A 21,237-nucleotide genomic window follows, 5' to 3' on the forward strand; every position below is an offset into this window, starting at 1 on the left:
CCTGTGGCTGTACCTTTTTTCAAAGAGGGCCAGATTTAATGAAGTGAACATGCGTGAGGGCCGACCAAAGTTGTTGTTGACCTTCTTTTAGGATTGAAGTTGGTGAGCTTTTTTTTTTAGGATTTTACCCCAGGAGATAAACTGCCACAGGGGCCACATTAAACCGACCAGCCGGCCAGTTGTTTAGGCCCCCCGGAACAGGCTTTGGACATGCCTGCCTTATAGGAAAGACAAGGTCCTCCATCTTCCTTTTACTCCAGAGGCGAATCTTCTTCAGGGCCAGATTCCCTCACAAGCCAGCCTCCCAAGGGCCACAAAGCAGCAGCGGCCAGGGCCGTGCAACAGACAGGATCTTTGTACAGTGGGCTAAGTACAGCCACAGGTTTCTAGTGGTTCTGTGAACTATGATCTGCTCAAAATTATATGGCAAAATATGGGACTGTGTACACGTTACTGGCTTAAAGCGTAGCTATGTCATTCTTTTTGTCAATTCGAAGCTGGTTTGGGGGCAGTGTCATCAAAGTACAGTATTTCATAAGAAACAACAGGTAATACACAAAGTGTGCTGTGTGTACACCACTTCCCAAACCATTGGTGGGGGCACAGTGGGCGCAGAATTAGTGAGTGTGCACAGCTTGGATTTCCTCCTTGCAAACCTTTTGGTTTCTGAACAATTGTAACCTCTCGGCTGCATGAAGAGGTATTTATAAGAACAAACTGGACAGGAGGATGTCGAAGATAGAATTGTTTCTGAAAGTGCAGAAAGAGCCTCTGCAGTTCACATCCAGATATAAGCAGGGCTTTGTGTATGCCATTATTTCATTGGAGTACAGAGACCTGCGGAGAGTGGTACTGGCGACAGAATCCAGCTTCCCCAGTCTTAGGAAAGACAAAAACTCACGAGCCAATGCAGTATTTTCCTAGCTCTTAATGGTTGCGAAGATGTGCTTGAAAGTGTGCAGGCAATTTCTCATGAAACCTCAGAGGCGAGACGAAGCAAAATAAGGCCAGGCAAGCCTATTTGTTCAATTTGTATAACTTATACAGATCACAAATATAAGTCCTTGCTGAATTTTGTTTTACCTCTTCACAAAGAGCCCCCACCCTCCACCCCCCACCCCCGGTTTCTCAGCACCTAATACACACATTTCCAAACAGAATATTGTTCCCTTTGTGGCGAAAGCCTAGTCCCTCATTGCCATGTCTCTCCTTGCAGCTGATGCCCAGAGAAGCCATTAGCAGCCTCTTTGATAACTTCACCTGGGTAAAGCATACAGGGGACCCCCAGATCCTGGGGAGATCTGCCGTCTGGATCCATCCCAAAGTCAGTGTGTTTGTCATCATTCTTCTCTTCTTCGTCATGAAGGTAGGGAGCCCACCCGACTGCGCTGAATTTGGATCGTTTCCTCCTAGTCCCTTGCAGCTATTTCCCCTTAGCGGGAGCAGCGAGCTGTAAAGTCCTCAGAGAAACAGCTCATTATTTTCCAAGGCAATTGGTATGTTCTTTTGGACCAGGCCAGCTGAAGAGGTTTTATTGGAGAGAGTTTAATGTAGTGGATGAGAAACCCTGATTCACCCCAGATCATGCAGGAGAACATTCAGGGATAATGGGGTTTTCTTTCACATCAGCCACTTTGTCCGGAATAGGGATAATGTCTGTTCACTTAGCTGGCATGGACAATCCAGATAGTGTCATTGTCAAATAATTGCATCCCAGTGTGTTCTGTGATATCCTTCTGCCTTTTTTCCAGGCTCATTTTTTTCTTTTTAAAGTACAATTGCAGTGCTAGCCTTATCGAGTATAGACTTGTCAAGTGCTATAGAGGATTTTCAGGCTATTACCCCTTTAATTAGTAGCTTTATTTTGGTAGCCCTTTATTTTAAAGTGGCCAGTTAGTTGCTTCCTGTTCATTTGCAGCCATTGCCCTTTAATTAAGGAAACTTTACTTACTCAATTAATCTTTTATCATAACCATTCAAAAGAAAGTGGGAAGCCACTAATTAAAGGACGCGGGAGCGTAGCTGAACATAACTTATTTCTGATTATACATAAGGAGAACTTACCCATATGGGATGGGGCATTCCGAGATTGTCATGGAGAATATATAAAAAAAAGGTAAAGGACCTCTGACAGTTAAGTCCAGTCGCAAACAACTCTGGGATTGCGGTGCTCATCTCGCTTTATTGCCGAGTGAGCCAACGTTTGTGCGCAGACAGTTTTTCCAGGTCATGTGGCCAGCATGACTAAACTGCTTCTGGTGAAACCAGAGCAGCACACGGAAACGTTGTTTACCTTCCCGCCAGAGCTGTACCTATTTATCTACTTGCACTTTGACATGCTTTTGAACCGCTAGGTTGGCAGGAGCAGGGACCGAGCAACAGGAGCTCGCCCCATTGCGGGGATTTGAACCGCCGACCTTCCGATCGGCAAGCCAAGGCTCAGTGGTTTACACCACAGCGCCACCCGCATCCCCATGGAGAATATAGTCCAGTATAAAGTGCTGTGTATAATCACTAGGTTAATTCTGCTTCCATGTGGTTGTCGAAAAGCAATGCCTCAGGGGCACTAAGGGGCCCTGGTGTGGAAACAACCTGAATATAGTGTGTCCTTTATTCAATCTGTCCTGCAGCCAGAGTAGGGGAAGAAGATGGACGTGGTAGTTGGTGGGATGTGATCCTCCCTTTGGAATTGCATTAAAAGGTGCTATAGTGCCAATGAAATAAGTGGTTCAAAAGCTCAGGGGAACTATACTTCCTCACCTATGGGACTGTGTTGAATGCACAAGCATACAAAACGCTATACCTCCAATAGTCTGGAAAATCAACCTTGAATCTGCTCATAGCTTGCAGCAGAATGCCAATGATTGGGTTACTTAAGAGCTGCTCACCTGGCAGCAATGTTAAGTCTTCCTTGGAGCTGACATCTCTTTTATGTAGCACTGGGAGCCATAGACGATAAGCACCAGGGGACCCTGCTTTTACATGGCTGGCAATAGCCATGAAGGCAGATATTCTGCGTAGTGTTCACGGAGAGTGTTTCAGGTTTTATTTGCCTTACTGGTGATTTATCAGCTGGCTCACAAGAATCATAGACATGGTCCGTCACCTGATCTAACCTGCTGCTCAATGTGGGATGAAATTATACCATCCCTTCCAGTCTCTGCTAAAATATCTCTGAGAGAGCCTACTGTACCTCCTCCCAAGGCAATCATTCCACTGCTGATTCACTCTTGGTGCCATGCTGCTTCTCTTGATATTTAGCCAAAACCTGTCTTCCTGCGAGTTCCAGTCATGCAGGAAATGTCTGCTCCATCTTCTGGGTGGCAGAAAATAGCCTCTTGTGCTATAGCAAGTACTGAAGTTGAAAGTATCAAGCAATCTACACAATGAGCACCTATATAATTTTCCTACCTACACATATTAGGGAGGCTTACTGAATGAGACTGGCTTCATGCAGACGCAAAATTATTCCCTGCGCCACAAAGTTCTCCTCTATGAATTTTAATGGTGAATACTCTCCATTAGGTGCATTGCTTTTTGTACCATCAACTAGAAATCACTTTGCTAGCATTAACCTAAATATGTCTCTTGGGCTGCTTGCAATTCGGTGAAGTCCTCCCTCCTCCATAGCTTAATGAAAGTCCTATAGGAAAAAAATGTAGTTACATGTTTCCTACTTCTGAGCAGTGGAAAATTCCGGGGGCAGTGCTTATGGTGTTTTGTTTAGATGAGAGTGAGCGAGCACAGAACCCTTAGGGTGCCTTTGTAATATTTTATTTGTTTACAATTCCGCAACAAACAGAGTATAAGAGGGGGCAAAAAGAACTGCTACTGCAGGCAGCCAATGCATTAACAATGCCACAGACTCCCAGAAAGCAAGGTTCAAAGAACTGTAGGTATAAACTCTTGACTCTCCCCTCCCACGCCCCATCATCCCCTTCCAGAATTGAGCCTCCTTTATTTCTTTCCCTGCACCTCTGCACCAGCCCCAGGGTGGATCTACACACGGGTGGGGTGGTGGAAGAAAACAGGTGTCAACATGTGATACTTCCGGCAAAAGAGACCAGCTCAATGTTCTCAAAACAGCTAAAAAAATAACAAGCTTATTCTTTGTGTGCTCATACAGTGGTGCCTCGCAAGACGAAAACAATCCATTCCGCGAGTCTCTTCGTCTTGCGGTTTTTTTCATTTTGCGAAAAAGGCCCATTAGCGGATTAGCGCTATTAGCGGCTTAGCAGGCTTAGCGGATCAGCTGATAAGCGGCTTAGCGGCTTAGCGGATCAGCTGATAAGCGGCTTAGCGGCTTAGCGGATCAGCTGATAAGCGGCTTAGCGGCTTAGCGGATCAGCTGTTAAGCGGCTTAGCGGATCAGCTGATAAGCGGCTTAGCGGATCAGCTGTTAAGCGGCTTAGCGGCTCAGGATCAGCTGATAAGCGGCTTAGCGGCTTGGGAAAAGGGGGGGAGGGAAAAACCCCCGCAGGAACTCGCAAGACATTTTTGTCTTGCGAAGCAAGCCCATAGGAAATTCGTTTTGCGAAGCACCTCCAAAACGGAAAACCCTTTCATCTAGTGTGTTATCCGTCTTGCGAGGCATTCGTCTTGCTGGGCACCACTGTATAAACAGGTCTGCTTTTAGGGTGGCTGTTGTTTGCACAGAAGAACAAAATGCCGGAATACCTTTATGAACGTTTACTTCCTTTTTAACCAGACTGGACACTGAGACTGAGAAGGGACAGGGAAGGTGGTAGTGATAAGCCAGGTTGACCACCCCTGTCCTGGGCAGTCAGCCACCCTAGGGGACGCAGCTGGGTTTCTTGAACTGCCCTTGTGGCTTTTATGCTCCCCCAACTCCTTTGCTCCTTCCCCACATCTGTCATCTTCTTGGTCCATTTCTGAGTAAGTTCAGTGGAGCTGTGAGAGATGCCCCACCAGTGCCACACACTAACTATTGCTGCCTGTCCCCTCTGTTCTAGTTCTGGATGTCTGTCGTTGCCACTACCATGCCGATACCTTGCGGAGGCTTCATGCCTGTGTTTGTGCTGGGTGAGTTTCTGTATTTCCTCAGAGGGGAATTTTTCAGAGCCTGGGATTGTGAGAGAGGGGAGAACTGAACGAAGGTAGATCCACACCACATGTTTAAAGCACCTCTGACGAACGTGACCTCCCCCCCCCCAAAAAAAAGAATGCTTGGAACTGTTACGTACTGAAGTTCTCACCCTGGGCCAGCAGGGGGTTACTGTAGATAGTTTTCACTCAGGTTCACGTATGCAAATAAGGGATTGAAAGTGACGTTCAGTGATTGGATAGTTACAGAAAATGGTTACTGTTGCGTTCTAGTGGAGCTCTATATAAGCAGGCTGGCTGAACCCTTCAGTTCAGTTCTGTTCTGGCCTGTGAATAAACAAGAGCTGTTTGAAGAATCGCTGTGTCGTCTGATATGTTCACCCACAACTTAACAGGAACTATAGTAGGTTAAAGGTGCTGGGAGCTGTAGCTCTGTGAGGGGAAAACTATTCTTTAAAAGTGCTCTTGAATGTGCTTTAAATGTATGGTGTTGATCTGCTCAGAGATGCAAATTGATGTTGGATGGTGCTTCCTTGAAATGATTGGGACCCTGGTTCTCCTTCTGGTCCCCATTAGGGAATCCCTTGACATTTCAGCTCGTAGCCGGCTTCTCACTCCCGGCTCCTTCTCACTCTCTAGCCACTTCCTACAACTCACAAATGTCGGGCTGCACCACTCCTATTCATGTGGCTCCAACACAATACCTTCCTTCGATAAGAAAACTTACTAGTGGTCAGAATAGGAAAATAGAAACGAAAAGCTAGCTCTTCCTTTGAGCTGAAGTATAGACCTCTTGAGCCAAAGGAGCAGCAGTAAGCTTATTGTTCTTCCTCTGCAGACGTACAGTTTTATTATTTAAAGTGTGGGTTAGTTTGCTCAAGCCCTGTGTGCATCTATTATATTACACAAGTATCAATTATGACGCCTGCTAGCAAATCCTGAGGCAGAGTGGGAAATTCAACACAGGACTTAGAAGATCATTCTGTCAGCTCAAGTCTTTCAGCTTACCAGATGGAATGACCTCTTCTCTTCTTCTTCTGGGGTATTAGAGAACCACCCCCTGGCTGTTCTGGGGGTTTCCCCAACACCCCAGGGCTAATTTGTGGTGGTGGTGGGGAGGCACAGAGGGAGGAGAAGGAGGGAAAAGCTCAATTGTGCTGATGGAAGACCTGCTGCTGCCTTCTATTAGTGGGACTCGTTAACTGCTCGATATTTTCTTGTACATTGTTAGCAGAACACACTTAGATGCAGAACAGCTATGAAGGCAGGGAGGGGAACGAATTTTTATTGATCTTGTATTAACCAGTGATCTCATGATGCCTTATAGGGGCTGCCTTTGGACGCCTGGTTGGTGAAATCATGGCCTGGTTTTTTCCTGATGGGATTGTCTTCGATGACATTGTTTACAAAATCTTACCTGGAGGTTATGCCGTGATTGGTAAGTCCACATCCCTTTTTCCTTAGGTTGAAATCTCAATCTAAGCTACGGATGGTCCATATGCTGCTAACTTACCCGCTCTTTCTCCATGTCCTGTAATTGGGAAAAGGAGCCGCCGCTTTGACTGGTGCAGTGAGCCACACGGTGTCCACAGCAGTGATTTGCTTTGAGCTGACAGGTCAGATCTCCCACATCCTGCCCATGATGGTGGCCGTCATCCTTGCCAACATGGTGGCTCAGAGTTTGCAGCCAAGTCTCTACGACAGCATCATCCAAGTTAAGAAATTGCCCTATTTGCCGGACTTGGGATGGAATCAAATAAGGTATTATAATAATAAGAGGGGGATGAGAGGGAGGGAATGGAGTCAAATGATGAGAAGGGGGTGTGAATGAGTCCACCCAGTGGTATAGCATGGGTTGCATGTTGCCCAGGGCAGCGCGGAGCAGGGGAGGAAAACGGACAGGAGTATTCATGCGCATTCAGCTACCTAACAGTGTCTGCATCACCCAGGAGATTGCAGCCGCAGTGATAAGAAGATTCGTTTACGTTGTCTGGAGAGGTCACTTCCTGGTTTGCTGGAGAGGTTACTTCCTCCGTTTTCAACGGAGCCCAGTGATGGAAGCACACAACTGTATTGAGGCAGTTCTGGGTGTTGAAATTTTGTGCCTGGGGCAACCACCCCTGTCCGAGCACTTTCCCCTTTTTGCCCCACCCCTTTCCAAGGGAAATCCTGTTCTTTAGCAATAAAGTTAAGGGACCCCTGACCATTAGGTCCAGTCGTGACCGACTCTGGGGTTGCGGCGCTCATCTCGCTTTATTGGCTAAGGGAGCCGACGTACAGCTTCCAGGTCATGTGGCCAGCATGACTAAGCCGCTTCTGGCGAACCAGAGCAGTGCACGGAAACGCAGGTTACCTTCCTGCCAGAGCGATACCTATGTATCTACTTGCACTTGATGTGCTTTTGAACTGCTAGGTTGGCAGGAGCAGGGACTGAGCAACGAGAGCTCACCCCGTCACGGGGATTCGAACCGCCAACCTTCTGATCAGCAAGTCCTAGGCTCTGTGGTTTAACCCACAGCGTCACCTGCGTCCCTATTTAGCAATAACCCGCGTGGTCTATTTAGCAATAACCCACGTCGTCTATTTAGCAATAGAGCACACCAAATAGTGTTCTGGGGAAAACTCAATTTGCTGTTTGCTCCGATTGATGCTAAAGAGTGGTGTTCCCTGGGGGAGAGCAGCAGGACAAGAGGAAGTATGGATAAGCCCACAGTCTATTTCCTGCCTCCATCTGAGGCGAACCTCTCTGCATTGCTTCCATTTTTCTATGACTTTAACTCCTTTTCTTCCTGAAGCAAATAGCCTGCACCCAGGCTACCTCAAGGAATGCCCTTCTCCCGTACTGGCTTTCCGGGGTTCTTCAGTCACCAGAAAGGGTCCTGCTCCAAGTGGCAGCAGCATTAAACTGGTGTGAGGCAGTGTTTTCTCAGAAGGGGGACCCCTCTTTGGGGAACTCCCTCCCTGGAGGCATTTGGCTAGCTTGCTTGATAGTCTGTTTCAAGAAGTCTCCTATATATAATTCTGACAGACATTTGAAGTTATTTTAAGTGGAATTTCTCCTCCTATGGATTTTACTACCATTTTATCTCTCATAGTCATCTATCTATATTTTCATGGTCTGGATTTTACTACAATCTTATATGTAGCAGCTGCCCTGAGGATTCTTCAAGCAGAATACAGTTGCTGGTGGGTGGGTGGAGGGCTATTAACTAACTAGCTGACAAATTAGTTAATTAAGCCACCACCTCTTTTTTCTTTAACTTACTCATTTTCTTCCCTTCGATTTTAACTTCCGCCCACTTAAGCAAATACAATATCTTTGTGGAGGATATTATGGTGTGCGATGTGAAATTCATCTCCTCCAACTGCAAATACCGGGACCTGCAGGATGCTCTTGAGCACACCACTGTCAAGACCTTTCCTCTTGTGGATTCACCAGGTGAGATGGGCGAGGAACCAGACCCACTGATGAATTCAGATGTAGCTCACATCCATCCCACCCCCCTGCCCCCCCAAAAGTTTCCAAGCACTTTGGTGCTCAGCAAACCCTAAGAACTGAATTCCTGATCAGTTCCTTGGCATGATAACATATTGTTGGTGGGCAGAGGAAAACTCAGTTAGCACTAAGCCAAACTATCTGCATGGTTTCATTCATTCTCACTTTTTGTTTAAACACAACTCTGGTTTTCATTGGATTATTATTTTTTGATCCCCTGTTAGTATTTTATTTATTTTGGGGGACATGGCCTGAAGAAGCCATGTGGTCTGATGAAATGAATTCTTGGTTCAAGCCCTTGTTTACCAATAAACGTCTGTCTTGTCTCTTTACATGTGTTTCCTGTAGACAAATAATATCTAGTTTTTGTTAAAGTATGTGCTATTTTGTTTCTCTTTGCTTTTAATATTCAAACCATTTACGTTCCATGATAGTACTTTCAAATCCATCCTTTCTCCTTCTCTGTACTCTTCCCCTACCCTCCTCCTATATTCTAACTTTAACTTTTTAACCTCTTTGCTTTTATAACTTCTTCTCCTCTTATCCCTCCCTCCCACCTTCTCCCTTCCTCCTTACTTCCTCCTTTCTCTGCCTATCTCCTCTCCTTCTGCACTTTCTTCTCTTTCACCCTCTTCCAGCTCTTCCTTTTGATGTTCTGCTAATTCTCCAAAGTCTTTTCTGTATTTCCTCATGAATGGTTTCCCAAGCTAGTCCTAGAGGGCCAAGACTTCCCCAAGTCTAGTTTGTAGGTTCTATGCCTCCAGGGTGAAACTGTCTTGAAAATAATCTACGTGTATTTCCTGGTCTTGAAACAGTAAAAATCCCACCAGAACTGGTCTCAGGTTTACTAAAAAAAATCCTGCCAGAACTGGGCTCAGGTCTACTAAAAAAAAAAAAAAAACAACCAACCCTGAACACCTACCTAATAATAAGTCATGTGAATGCCTTTGTCACTTCTGATGCCTTGTACAATTCTGTGAGTTATGACTGGTGGAGAAGGTTGAGGAATCTGCTCAGAGAACTTGGCAGGGGAAGTGGGAAACTGCAACAGAAGGCATGAACAGCAGGAATTGGCCACCAACCACTTGGCTTGATGGACCGGTGCTTTCTGTGGGAGAGGAGGCTTCAACAGGCTGGTGTCAGATACAGAGTGGGCTCAACTGCTGCTGCTCTGTGTGAAAACCTCATACTGTTTGTGAAGAGGGAGGAGGCACAGGAGAAAGACGAGTATATTTCTAGAGGGACAGCAGTGTGGTTAGGCATGTGTTTGAGAGCTAGGATGAGAGCCAGAAGCAGGTTGTTTGGCTGCAACGAGCTCTGACTAAGAAAACCAGGACCTTGCAGAATTTGCCAAGTGGAAAATTATACCACCACATACTGGCTTCAGACCAAAGATTTAAATAACCTTGGGCGCCACCTTTCCCTATCCAAAACGGCTTTGATTCTGTCAGGTCTCTAGGACAGCGTTTCCCAAACGTTCTACCTTCAGAGAACACTTTCTGCATCCAAGGGACTCCAGAAGTTTGCAGAGAGCATTCTGGGCATGTTCTATGCAATACAGTTGCATTCTTTTGCAGAAAACTGGCCAGAGCCCTGTTGAGTCTTATGTTTTACCCCACATGAATGGAGAATGGGCTCAAGAGGTCTAGAATGCAACTAACGCTTCTCTGACACCACATATTGCAAAGGATGAAACCTAGTAAAGATAGGGAAGTTGTCTTTTATGAAAACATGTCTACTATTCCTGGTTTTCTCACCGAGGAGCCAAATATAAGCTTCCAAGAGACACTAGAGCTCCTCTGAACACAGTTTTCTTTTTTCAAAAAGACTAGTGCTCTAGAACTTGCGGAGATAGTCACCCTCCTTGAAGGTATTCCTAGAGATACTAAGTGGACACTTCTCTACCTTTGAGCCTACATAGAACTGGCCGGTTGTGGAGGGTGGGTGGGTGGACCCTCAGCCTTTAGAGCAGTAGCAGCCAACATTGAGCTCTCCCCATGTTTGACTAAAGTTTTCACTATCCCTAGTTGTATTTGGTGGGGCTGATGAGACTGGCAGTTTGACCATGCTGGCAATCTCTGCTTCAGTGGCAGCTTGTTTGCTGCACGACTAGAGTCTGGTTTTTGGTCTTTCTAGACAAAATGCATGTCAGGACCCATGGGTCATTCTAGAGAGACCTTGTCTTCCTCATATGGGTTTGATGGCAGTGGCGGAGGAAGCCACTCGGGAGCCTGGGGCGGAGTGCCCAGGTGCGGCATGAGCCGCCCATAGGGGTGGGGCGCACCGCGGGGCTTCCAGAGTCTGCCTGCCTCCTCCCACTCAGACACCCTAAAGCTGGGGGGGGGGAAGGCAGCAGACAGACTGTTTGGGCAGCGCGGGGCCTGCGCGCACCCAAGCCACCACGTCTCTCCCAGGATAGACGTGTGGCTCGGGCACGCTGCAGCCCCGCAGTGAGTGCCACCTGGCATTTTGTCACTCCCCTCAGTGGTGACACCCAGGGCGGTCTGCACCCACCTTCCTCCACCCCTGTTTAACAGTCGACTCAGCAGCCAACTTGGGGCCTTCCTCTTTTGATAATCCCTGTGGTTTAGACAACTAGCTGCCAGGCCACATGTTTGCTGGGCTGGATCTGTACTGATTAAAAAAAACCACTATAGAAGAAAAATGCTATAAAAGCTCTCAATGCAAAATTCCATTGGTGATGGATCACTGCTCTACAGAGCCATCTGGTGTACATGTTTATAACATAGTTATAATGATATAATTGACAAGTGTAGCTGAGTCAGAACTTTCTACCATATGTGGTGGATATGTAGGAAAATACAGGTATACTGGGAGAGTATCCATGCAGAACTGCAAAAAATGCTAAAGATCTCTTTCAATAAAAAACCAGAGGCCTACCTCATGGGAATAACAGATCTGGATATTCCGCAAAAGAGGAACGGTATATTTTTATATGCGACGGCGGCAGCAAGAGTTCTGATTGTGGCAAAATGGAAGAGTAATGAAATCCCCTCTATACAAGATTGGATCCAAAAGCTGACAGAATATGCCGAATTAGATGATCTATCAGAAAAATATAAAGAATAAATCAAAACAGGAATTTGTTTCAAAATGGTAGGTTTTCAAAGAATATTTGAAAAATAAATATAGTAGTGTAAATTCTGTTGCAAGGTAGATATAAGAAATTAGATATATTAAGAAAAAGTTCAGTTATGATAAAAGTGTGTATTGGCAATAAGTAATATGAAATCGAAATATGGAATAGACGGGAGGTTGGGTCCTTAGTGTTAAGACCAATATATGTTTTATTGTTTGTTAAGAAAATTATGTGTCTATGGTTATTCTTGTGTGTAATTTGGTATTTGTGTTTTTTCTTTTTTTTCTTGCTGTATCAATAAAAAATAAAAAATAAAAAAGACAAGTGTAGCTGAGTCCCTGGGAAAAGGGAAGAAGCCCTACTTGGCCTTACTTCCTTTCGTTCTTCCCCTCTCCTCCTGTAGAGTCCATGATCCTGCTGGGCTCTGTGGAGCGGCCAGAGCTCCAGGCCCTTCTGCTCAGGCACCTCAGCACTGAGCGCCGCCTGCGCCTGGCCAGGGAAACACAGCAGCAGAAACTGGCCGAGACACCGTATGACGGGCACAGGTGGAAGCACGAATCATTTGCTTTTGTGGATGAGGATGAGGATGAAGAAGAGAAGCCCGAGGTAGTGAAGGAAAAGGTGAGGAACAGAGCCCAAGAGGAGAGTGAAAGAAGGAGCAGGAGTGGGAAGAAGGAAAGGGGGAGAAAACAAGAGTAGCATTGTTATAAGAAGATGAGATTTGGACCTGGAAGTCTCTGGTTACAATCTCACCTGTTGAGAATTCACTCATTCAACATCAGTCCTACTTTGTAACGTATGTTTGGAGAGATTAATGCAAAGATTGCTGCAATAATGTAGGCAAAGAATATTTGGGAAAGTTGCAAAATAGATGAAAAATATTTAAAGTTAAATCCTGGTCCTTGTTTTGCTCACCTTTCCCCTACAGCTTCCACAACAGCCTGCTTTCATCAGCAGTTTCTCAGAACCACCCAATGGCCCAGTGGCTCCTCACAAGCCGTTGCCAGAGTCACCAACCCCTCAGGAAACTCCAGGTACAGAAATACATCCCCTGTTGTCTTGGGGTGGGACAGAAGAGTGTAAGAGGAGTGTGCTGGATGAGGCCAGTGGCCCATCTGGTCCAGTATCCTGTTCTCACAGGGACCAACCAGATAGCTATGGGAAACCAAGCAAGCCAGACCCAAGCGCAAAAGCACTCTCCCCTCCCGTGGTTTTCAGCAACTGGTATTGCTCCATGACTTTGTCTACCGTATTTTTCGCTCTATAGAGCGCACCTGACCATAGGATGCACCTAGTTTTCAGAGGGGGAAATCAAGGGGAAGAAAATGATTTCCCCCCCCCCATCTCTGGGAGCAGTGGACAGGCTGCACGCAGCCTGTGCACTTCTCCCAGACCTCCCTGCTATTGTGGGAGGTGGGTGAATTCCCCCATCTCCCGCAAAAGCCCACAGGAGGGAGAAGGGACTGACTCGGCCAATCAGTCCCTTCTCCCTCCTTGGGGAAAAGCCCCCAAGAGCGGCGCGCTCCTTAAAGGCTGCACGGCTCCTGCGGGCTTTTTCAGGAGGTGGGGGAATTCCCCCATCTCCCCCAAAAGCCCACAGGAGCCGCACACCCTTTAAAGAGTGTGCGGCTCCTGCGGGCTTTTCGACCGAGCTTGTGGGGCTGGCGGTGGGGGGAAGCGCTGCTTTCCCCCACCGCCAGCCTCAAAGACCAGACTCTCCTGGCTTCAGCGAAAACAATGCGAAGCCTCCGGAGCGGAGGCTTCACGTTGCTATCGCTGAAGCCAGGGAGCCTGCATTCGCTCCATAGGATGCACACACATTTCCCCTTCATTTTTGGAGGGGGAAAAGTGCGTCCTATAGAGCGAAAAATACGGTAATCTTCTTTTAAAGCCATCAAAGCTGGTGGCCATGCCAGTCAGCACTTGGAAGCTTGACTGCCCTTGCCCGTCTGTTCTGTGGGAAATGGGAGGGGAATAGAGACCGCAAGTGTGTTGCTACAGAGTGGACCACGAGTCCCGTCATCTTCTCATCTTTGCTCACTTGGAGGAAAACAGGAGTGAAGATACAGGAAGCCCCATAGTTTGGTCACCTCTGCTGCCAAGGCTTCCCTTCATGCTGCTACATGATTTCTGTTGTTTCACAAATTCAGTCATGTTGCTTCCTATCCTCTTTCTTTGCTAATCCCTGTGGTTTAGACAACTAGCTGCCAGGCCACATGTTTGCTGGGCTGGATCTGTACTGATAAAAAAAACACATGCTATGGGGGAAAAACACGCTATAAAAGCTCTCAATGCAAAATTCCTTTGGTGACGGATCACTGCTCTACAGAGCCATCTGGTGTATATGTTTATAACATAGTTATAATGATATAATTGACAAGTGTAGCTGAGTCCCTGGGAAAAGGGAAGAAAGCCCTACTTGGCCTTACCCAATTTCTTAGCTGAGGTGTTCTGGAAATTCCATCCCGGTATCTGGTCCCGTCATCGCCCTGAATAAATCCCTGGCTGTGCCTCATCATTTGCCCTTCAAAACTCATGCCTTCCAGCAATTTCTTTTCCCATCCCACTTGATCACATATACTGGTTTACCGCTTGATGCCTGAAGCACCAGGTGGTCGCTTGCATGTGTGGAGGAGCCGCCATAGATGAAGCATCGCAAAGCGCATTTATGCAACCGCACATCAACTCCAAGCACAACGCTTTTCACAAATTCAGTTTTGTGAGCCACCAGGTGTTGAATCATCAGGGGATCTTCACCCTTGGGCGAACAAGCCTTTATTGTCCTACTGTAGGGAAGATCTGACAGAAATAAAAGAGAATTGGCCAAGCTGTCTCCAGTTAGCGTTCAGTAACTGTGTACATTTGTTTGTTGGTCTAGATCAGGGGTAGGCAACCTAAGGGCCGTGGGCCGGATGCGGCCCAATTGCCTTCTGAATCCGGCCCACAGACAGTCTGTGAATCAGTGTGTTTTTACATGAGTAGAATGTGTCCTTTTATTTAAAATGCATCTCTGGGTTATTTGTGGGGCATAGGAATTCGTTCACATTTTCCCCCAAAATATAGTCTGGCCCACCACATGGTCTGAGGGACGGTGGACCGGCCCATGGCTGAAAAAGGTTGCTGACCCCTGGTCTAGATTATAGAGTAGGTGGGGGGACCACACATTCCTTCCTCTGGTCTTACTTCCCACAGGACGGAGATTCTTGAGGAGGCTGATGCGGTACCTCATGTGCCTATACCACCCTCCACATCAGCAAGAGATGGCTGAGCAGGTGAGGAGGCCTTTGTGCCTGACTGGAAAGCAGGGGCTGCTGGCTTCTAAGACAGGAGCATTTGTTGGGTTGAAAATGGAGAAGTAAAGTAATGTAATGTAATGAGAGAGATGACACCTCAAAATGACGAACTGGTTGGTCCAGGAGTGTGACCAAAATGGCAGTGGGCGGGGGAGCCTTTTAAAACATTTGATTGACATAAAACTGCCTTTTGGTCCCTACTGTGTTTCTTGTGTTTTGCTTTTGTACTATTGGATTGCAGACAGTTTCACCTCACAGGTATATAATTTACATTTTGGGCTTTATAACCGCAGACGTCTGTCTATGTTGGGGCCTTTGTGCTGTTATATCCAGGTGGGTGGAACGGGCATTATTTATTTGTTTGTTATTTCATAAAATAAAAAAGAAAGTAACAATAAAACGATCGGTAAAAACATTGAAAACATTTTTTTTTAAAAAAATCATTGATGACCTAAAACCGGATTAAAACTCACATCAACATTCTACATATTTGTACTGTGTAAAGAAAATGAATAAAAATAAGAAAACCCTGAGGCTTATTAAGGAAGATACTGCATTTCTCCTATCCTGAGAATCTGATGTGTATTCAATACTTGATCTAATCTTGGGATTTATTTTCTGTTCCCACCAGGAGTCCCCAGAGTTTGAAGACCCAATGAAGCCAGAAGAGGTATGTTTAGAAGCATAAGAGAGGGGCAGAGGGGTGGGGGGAACTGACCAGGCTGCCATCCCCATGTCAGGAGATGCCATGGACCAGTCATGGGACTGCTTTGGAAAGAAATCGCAAGATTTGCCCCCTTTCTCAGTTGGCAAGAAGTTGGGGGTTTTGTGCTTTACATAGCAATGAACAGTAAGCAGCTCCCTGTCCCAGGTAGCTTACAATCTAAAATTTAACCTAGAGGGAGGAAGATGGAGGAAAAAGAAGGAGGACACATATATGCATTCAGGTCAGCTACACATATTGAAGCTTCTGCTCTGCCTCTAAAGCAGAATTCTTTAAGGCGGGAAATGTGTTTTAAAGGCAAACTGCGTAAATGATGGAAAACACCAAAAGTTAACTGAAAGACTTTGAGATAAGGCCAACAGAGACTTTAAGAAAAATTGGGAACCATTTATGCTACACCTACGGAAACAATGTGGTGAAATGGACTCACTAGTAGATTTTGATTAAACACTTACAATTACCAAAATCGATACAGAAAATATAACAACAACAACTTATTATTTATATCCTGCCCATCTGGCTGGGTTTCTCCAGCCACTGTGGGCGGCTTCCAACAGAATATTAAAATACAATAACCTATTAAACATTAAAAGCTTCCCTAATAACAATGATGTTAAAATATCAAGAAGACAATAATAACTATTTTAAAGACTTTAAAAGTTAGAATACCAAACAAGCAGGAGAAATTAATATGTACGAAACAAACAAACAGAAGAGGGAGTTGAGGGAAGTCATGAGGGGTGGGGGAGATTTGGGAATAGTATTTTTTCTTTTCTGTTATATGAATGTTACATTGATGATAAAATTATGTAACATTTAATAAAAAATATTAAAAATAAAATAAAAAGGTAAATTGCGTACGCAGCCCTAGATGTGAACTAAGAGAACTGTCTCAGATATTTTTGGGTGAGTGGATTCTAAGAGAGATTGTCAGCAAGGTTTAGGGAGACAGATCCTTTCAAAATTAATTTGCAAAAAAGGAAATGAAACTATTTTAATCTGTGTTGCTTCTTATACCCCATCATAGCCATGAACAGGATTGCAGCCTAGAACATTAACTCTTTGTTAGTGTGCCAATAATGTCCTAAGAGAAGGGTCTATAACAAATCAAACCAAATCTTTATTATGGTCCTAGACCATCTTAGGGTCTATAACTTCTCTCATTATTTGCCGAAGTGGCATATTGGTGAGGACACAAGGTCTAAATTCCTACTTTAATTTCTAGTCTGACCCAGGACAAACTTGAGCTGTGTACACACTATACCTTCAAAGAACATTTCCCCCCTCAAAAGAATTCTGGTGGGAACTGTAGTCTATCCCTCATAGAGCTGCAATTCCCAGTAATCCATAACAAATTGCAGTGCTCAGAATTCAAGGCAGGAAGAGTGCTTCAGATATGAAACTTATTAGTTTAAGTGAAGACTCTCTTAAGGCAAATCTTTAAAAATGTAGTATAAGCACCGACAACTGGGAAACATTGGCCTGAGAGCACTCCAACTGGAGAACAGCCTTTCCCATGGGCTTTGAAGACACTCGAACTCAGGACAAAAGGGAGAAACATGCTAAGAGGAAGGCACACTTGGCAAACCCTTACCATGATCAACTCCCACCCGGAAACCTGTGTCCCCACTGTGGAAGGACGTGTGGATCCAAAATTGGCCTCCACAGTCACTTATGGACTCACTGTTAAGACCGTGTTTATGGAAGGCAATTTTACTCGGCTATGAGTGATCTCCAAAGAAGAATTAGTTTCAGTAGGGGTTGAGGAATTATGAGTTAAACCCATAGACTTTATGGAAATGGTCAGCTGGGAAGAGGGGAAGTTGTTTTAACAAGGAGTTCCAAGCACAACAGACAACAAGGGTGAAAGTGGGAGGAGAGACTTGCAAGGAAGACAGGAAATAAGGAGACCTTAATCCCGGTTAGAAATGGCTTCAGGCAGGCTTCCAGGGCACTAAGTACAGGAAAAGTTGATTAAGGAACCTGCCTGAAATGGCCCAAGGAAGGTAGAACATATATGGTCTTCGGGATATGGGTGGCGGGAGCAGCAGCAGCCTGGGAAAAGATAGGAGTGCAACCTCTGTGTGTGAATGCATTTTTCCTGTGTCAGATAGAAGCTTGGGAGCAGGAGGAGCTAGAGAAAAACGTGTGCTTCAACAGCTGCCGCATAGACCCCTCACCCTTTCAGCTGGTGGAGAGGACATCCCTGCACAAGGTGAGTGTCGCTGCCCTATCCCTTTCCATCTTCCACCGCCATCTTTGGCTAGCCCCCACAGTCCCCAGCCCTCCTCTTGCTTTCCAATCTTGTCTACTTTTTTTAACGACTCTTGGTCAAAACTGTATTTCATAATCACTTTTTCACATATGCAAGAGACAAACAGCCAAAGACAGAACTCTCAGACCTTCCTGTTGTAGGGCCTATGCCATGATTTTACAGACACAAAGCCATGCCTCCATGCCTCATCAGTTATCCTCCCTCTCCACCTCCCCTGGAATGCACAGCCATTCCTGACCATAAGCTGGACAACTTGTGATTCCCAAGTGGAGCACAGCCATCATCAACCATCTACTGTGAGCGGCCAGGTATTTGAGAACTTTAGGATTATTTTTAGTTTCAGGTGAGCTCCATAAACAAGAGGTTCGTTCAGTGCTGTTTTTCTAGAAAAATAGGTGCCGGAACTCACCATGAACGCCTCTCTCTTTCTCATAGAATGGCAATGGCACCCACCTGAGAGTTCCAATGAGTTCCACCTGAAAAAAGCCCTGGGTTTGTTGAAACTTTGGTGGGTCACCCAACTTGTGTGGTGCCATTTGTCTGCTTGCCTGGAATTATGGGGGAGGTGGGGGAGAAGCAAAAGTTTCTCAAGCCCCTGACAAGCCAACACCTGGCAGTGACCTGGGTTGAGCTTGGAGGTTCACATGTAGTACAGAACTGCTCATCAGATTCATTCAGACGAAAACATAATCTGTAATTCAGTTTCTGTAGTTATGGTTCTTAGGCTACATTAATTTCAGTATGTTATGCTTAATACCAGCTGACTTGCCACAATTTCTTCTCAACACCAACAAAACATTACAGTAGGTGGGATCTGCACCATTAATGGTTCAGGTCCAAGCACGAAGATTTCATCTCTTGGCTTTGCTGAATTTTCTCTTCTTGACTTGGGTGCAACAAAATCCACCATGTCCGATTCAGATTCTCCATGAATCTACAATGACCGGCCTGTTTCTCTTTTCTCACTGATAGAAACTGTCTTATCTCTCCCCTCTCACAGACACACACCTTGTTTTCATTGCTGGGACTCAGCCATGCCTATGTAACCAGTATGGGGAAGCTGAGAGGTGTGATTGCCCTGGAAGAGGTAAATTTAACTTTGCTACCTTTGTATTCCTTTGATCAGTCTCAGATAGTTATTGCATTGTCCAATGCCAGTTGGCTCTTGCCTAGAGGAGTAAAAGATTCAGCCACTACGATTCAAGGCAGACAAATAGTTTTAAAGAGAGGTATGATCAAGGCAGTCTTGCCATTTTCATACATTAACACTGGTTATATCCAGTGCTATTTTTCTAGAAAAAGAGGTGCCAGAACTCAGTTCCAGCGAGTTCCTGCTGGATTTATCTCACAGCTGCCCCACTAGTGGGATGTTAGCTTAGTGATGGTGCTGATGATTGCTTATTAAAGGCTTCTAGGCCCCGCATGTAGGGGCGCGGATGGCACTGTGGTCTAAACCCCTGAGCCTCTCGGGCTTGCCGATCAGAAGGTTGGCGGTTCAAATCCCCGCAACGGGGTGAGCTCCTGTTGCTCGGTCCCAGCTCCTACCAACCTAGCAGTTCGAAAGCACGCCAAAAAGTAGATAAATAGGTACCACTCTGGTGGGAAGGTAAACAGCGTTTGCGTGCGCTGCTCTGGTTTCGGTGTTCCATTGCGCCAGAAGCGGCTTAGTCATGCTGGCCACATGACCTAGGAAAACTGTCTGCGGATAAATGCCTGTTCCCTCGGCCTGTAAAGTGAGATGAGCGCCGCAACCCCAGAGTCGTCTGCGACTGGACTTAACTGTCAGGGGTCCTTTAACCTTTACCTTTAGGCCCTGCGTAGAATTGTCATTGTCAGGGTTCCCTGGGATGATGCAAAGTCTGCTTAAACCACTACTATCTGTGGTGCAGATATGGCCAAGTATTTCTATTGAGATTCCACAAATTGAGACCCAGCATCCTGTGCATGGATATTTTCTGATCTTTTGATTCGAGATGGACTCATTTATAGCCATACCCACCTCCACCTGCCAAGGAGGCGCCAGGCACTCAGTGAATGTTGGAGATTTCCAGGTCCTTCAGAACTGTAGACTTGTTTATTTGGTGGTGTTAATTCCCTCTCTGTAACTCTCAGCTCTGTTCATTCCCTCTCTGTAACTCTCAGCTCCAGAAAGCGATTGAAGGCACCACAAGCTCTGGTGTTCGCCTTCGTCCTCCCCTGGCCAGCTTCCGTGACACTACCCAGACGGCGGGTGGCAAGGAGCAGGCCAAGTGGACTGCACAGATGTGGAGCAAGCACGACAGTGATGCAGCGGCAGCGGCGGCAGCAGCAGCTCCCAGCAGTACCGCAGTAGACTCAGGGACAGAGAGCCCGGTGGCCCCTGGCTCTCCCTTCCCGCCACCCTCTTCTGCCCCCAGTGGAGGGAAGGCGGTGGTGCGCTCTGCCTCAGTGGCTGATATGGAACTGGAGGAACTGGAGCTTTCTGGCCCAGCTGCTGAGAACATCTCAGGCATCCTGAAGGACCTCAACCTGCGCCCCACAGACGTGTCTGAGGATGACGACGACGACGTGCCACTATAATTGAACAGAGGAGGCACCCGTCTTGCCCCTTCACCCAAGCTTCTCCTGCCATACTTGCGCTTCAAGGAAAGGCCTGTGGGCAGCTTCTCTGGCACTAATGGATGGTAATACGCCCTGGAGAGCCTTGGCTACATGGGCTGACTCTTCCTTCTGCCACTATCAATGGGGTGGGGTGTACTTTGATTACCATGCTGTGTTAGGCATTCCATAGGGCTCCATCCCCTGTGGAGAGATGGTCATGGCAGGCTGTGCAGAAACTTCTCTTTAGACTAAATGACATGGCCACCAACATTTTCCTCACCTTGCTTGATGAAATACTTAGCTTAGAGAGGAAGTAGACAAAGGATTTAACCCAGACTGGCTGTGGAAAGAATGCAACCCAGGTTGTCAACAGGCCCATATGTGGAGAATTTATGCGGTGGTGCCCTCCCCTTCGTGCTCCCGGAGTGAAACTGTCTCGTCTTTACCACTTTGCACATCTCAGAAGCCCCTCTCCTGAGAATTGCAGCTTTGTGTTTTTTTGCTGCTTTTCCGGACCCACCCTTGTCCAATGTTCCCATCCCAACATTTCCCCAATATATCCCACTCAAGGGTGTGGCTCAGGTCAGGATGTGTTATGGAATTTAAAGGCCAAGCTCAGTATGTATAGAGAAGAGTATCTCTGCCCGCTAGAGAAAAAGAAGGCAGCAGTAGGAAGGCAGAGAGCCAGTGTGGTGTAGTGGTTAA

General features: G+C 46.2%; 1 protein-coding gene across 5 annotated transcripts in view; it reads left to right on the forward strand.

Annotated features, from left to right (window-relative positions):
* CLCN1 (chloride voltage-gated channel 1) overlaps positions 1 to 21,023 on the forward strand; it is a 105,008-nt gene extending 83,985 nt beyond the window's left edge. For 3 of the 5 annotated variants that reach the window (XM_081176256.1, XM_081176254.1, XM_081176253.1), the window contains exons 12-23: positions 1,217 to 1,366; positions 4,974 to 5,043; positions 6,392 to 6,502; positions 6,612 to 6,825; positions 8,370 to 8,503; positions 12,064 to 12,281; positions 12,589 to 12,716; positions 14,869 to 14,932; positions 15,585 to 15,623; positions 17,788 to 17,892; positions 18,953 to 19,039; positions 20,095 to 21,023. In XM_081176256.1, coding sequence (XP_081032382.1) covers positions 1,217 to 1,366; positions 4,974 to 5,043; positions 6,392 to 6,502; positions 6,612 to 6,825; positions 8,370 to 8,503; positions 12,064 to 12,281; positions 12,589 to 12,716; positions 14,869 to 14,932; positions 15,585 to 15,623; positions 17,788 to 17,892; positions 18,953 to 19,039; positions 20,095 to 20,511 — 1,737 coding nt within the window. In that variant the 3' untranslated portion in view covers positions 20,512 to 21,023. Of the gene's footprint in view, positions 1 to 1,216; positions 1,367 to 4,973; positions 5,044 to 6,391; positions 6,503 to 6,611; positions 6,826 to 8,369; positions 8,504 to 12,063; positions 12,282 to 12,588; positions 12,717 to 14,852; positions 14,933 to 15,584; positions 15,624 to 17,787; positions 17,893 to 18,952; positions 19,040 to 20,094 lie in introns of all 5 variants that reach the window. The other 2 variants (XM_081176257.1, XM_081176255.1) reach the window with 1 other exon arrangement.
* The last annotated feature ends 214 nt before the right edge of the window (positions 21,024 to 21,237 follow it).

Source organism: Podarcis bocagei, assembly GCF_964188305.1.
Source record: "Podarcis bocagei genome assembly, chromosome: 17".
NCBI lineage: Eukaryota > Metazoa > Chordata > Lepidosauria > Squamata > Lacertidae > Podarcis > Podarcis bocagei.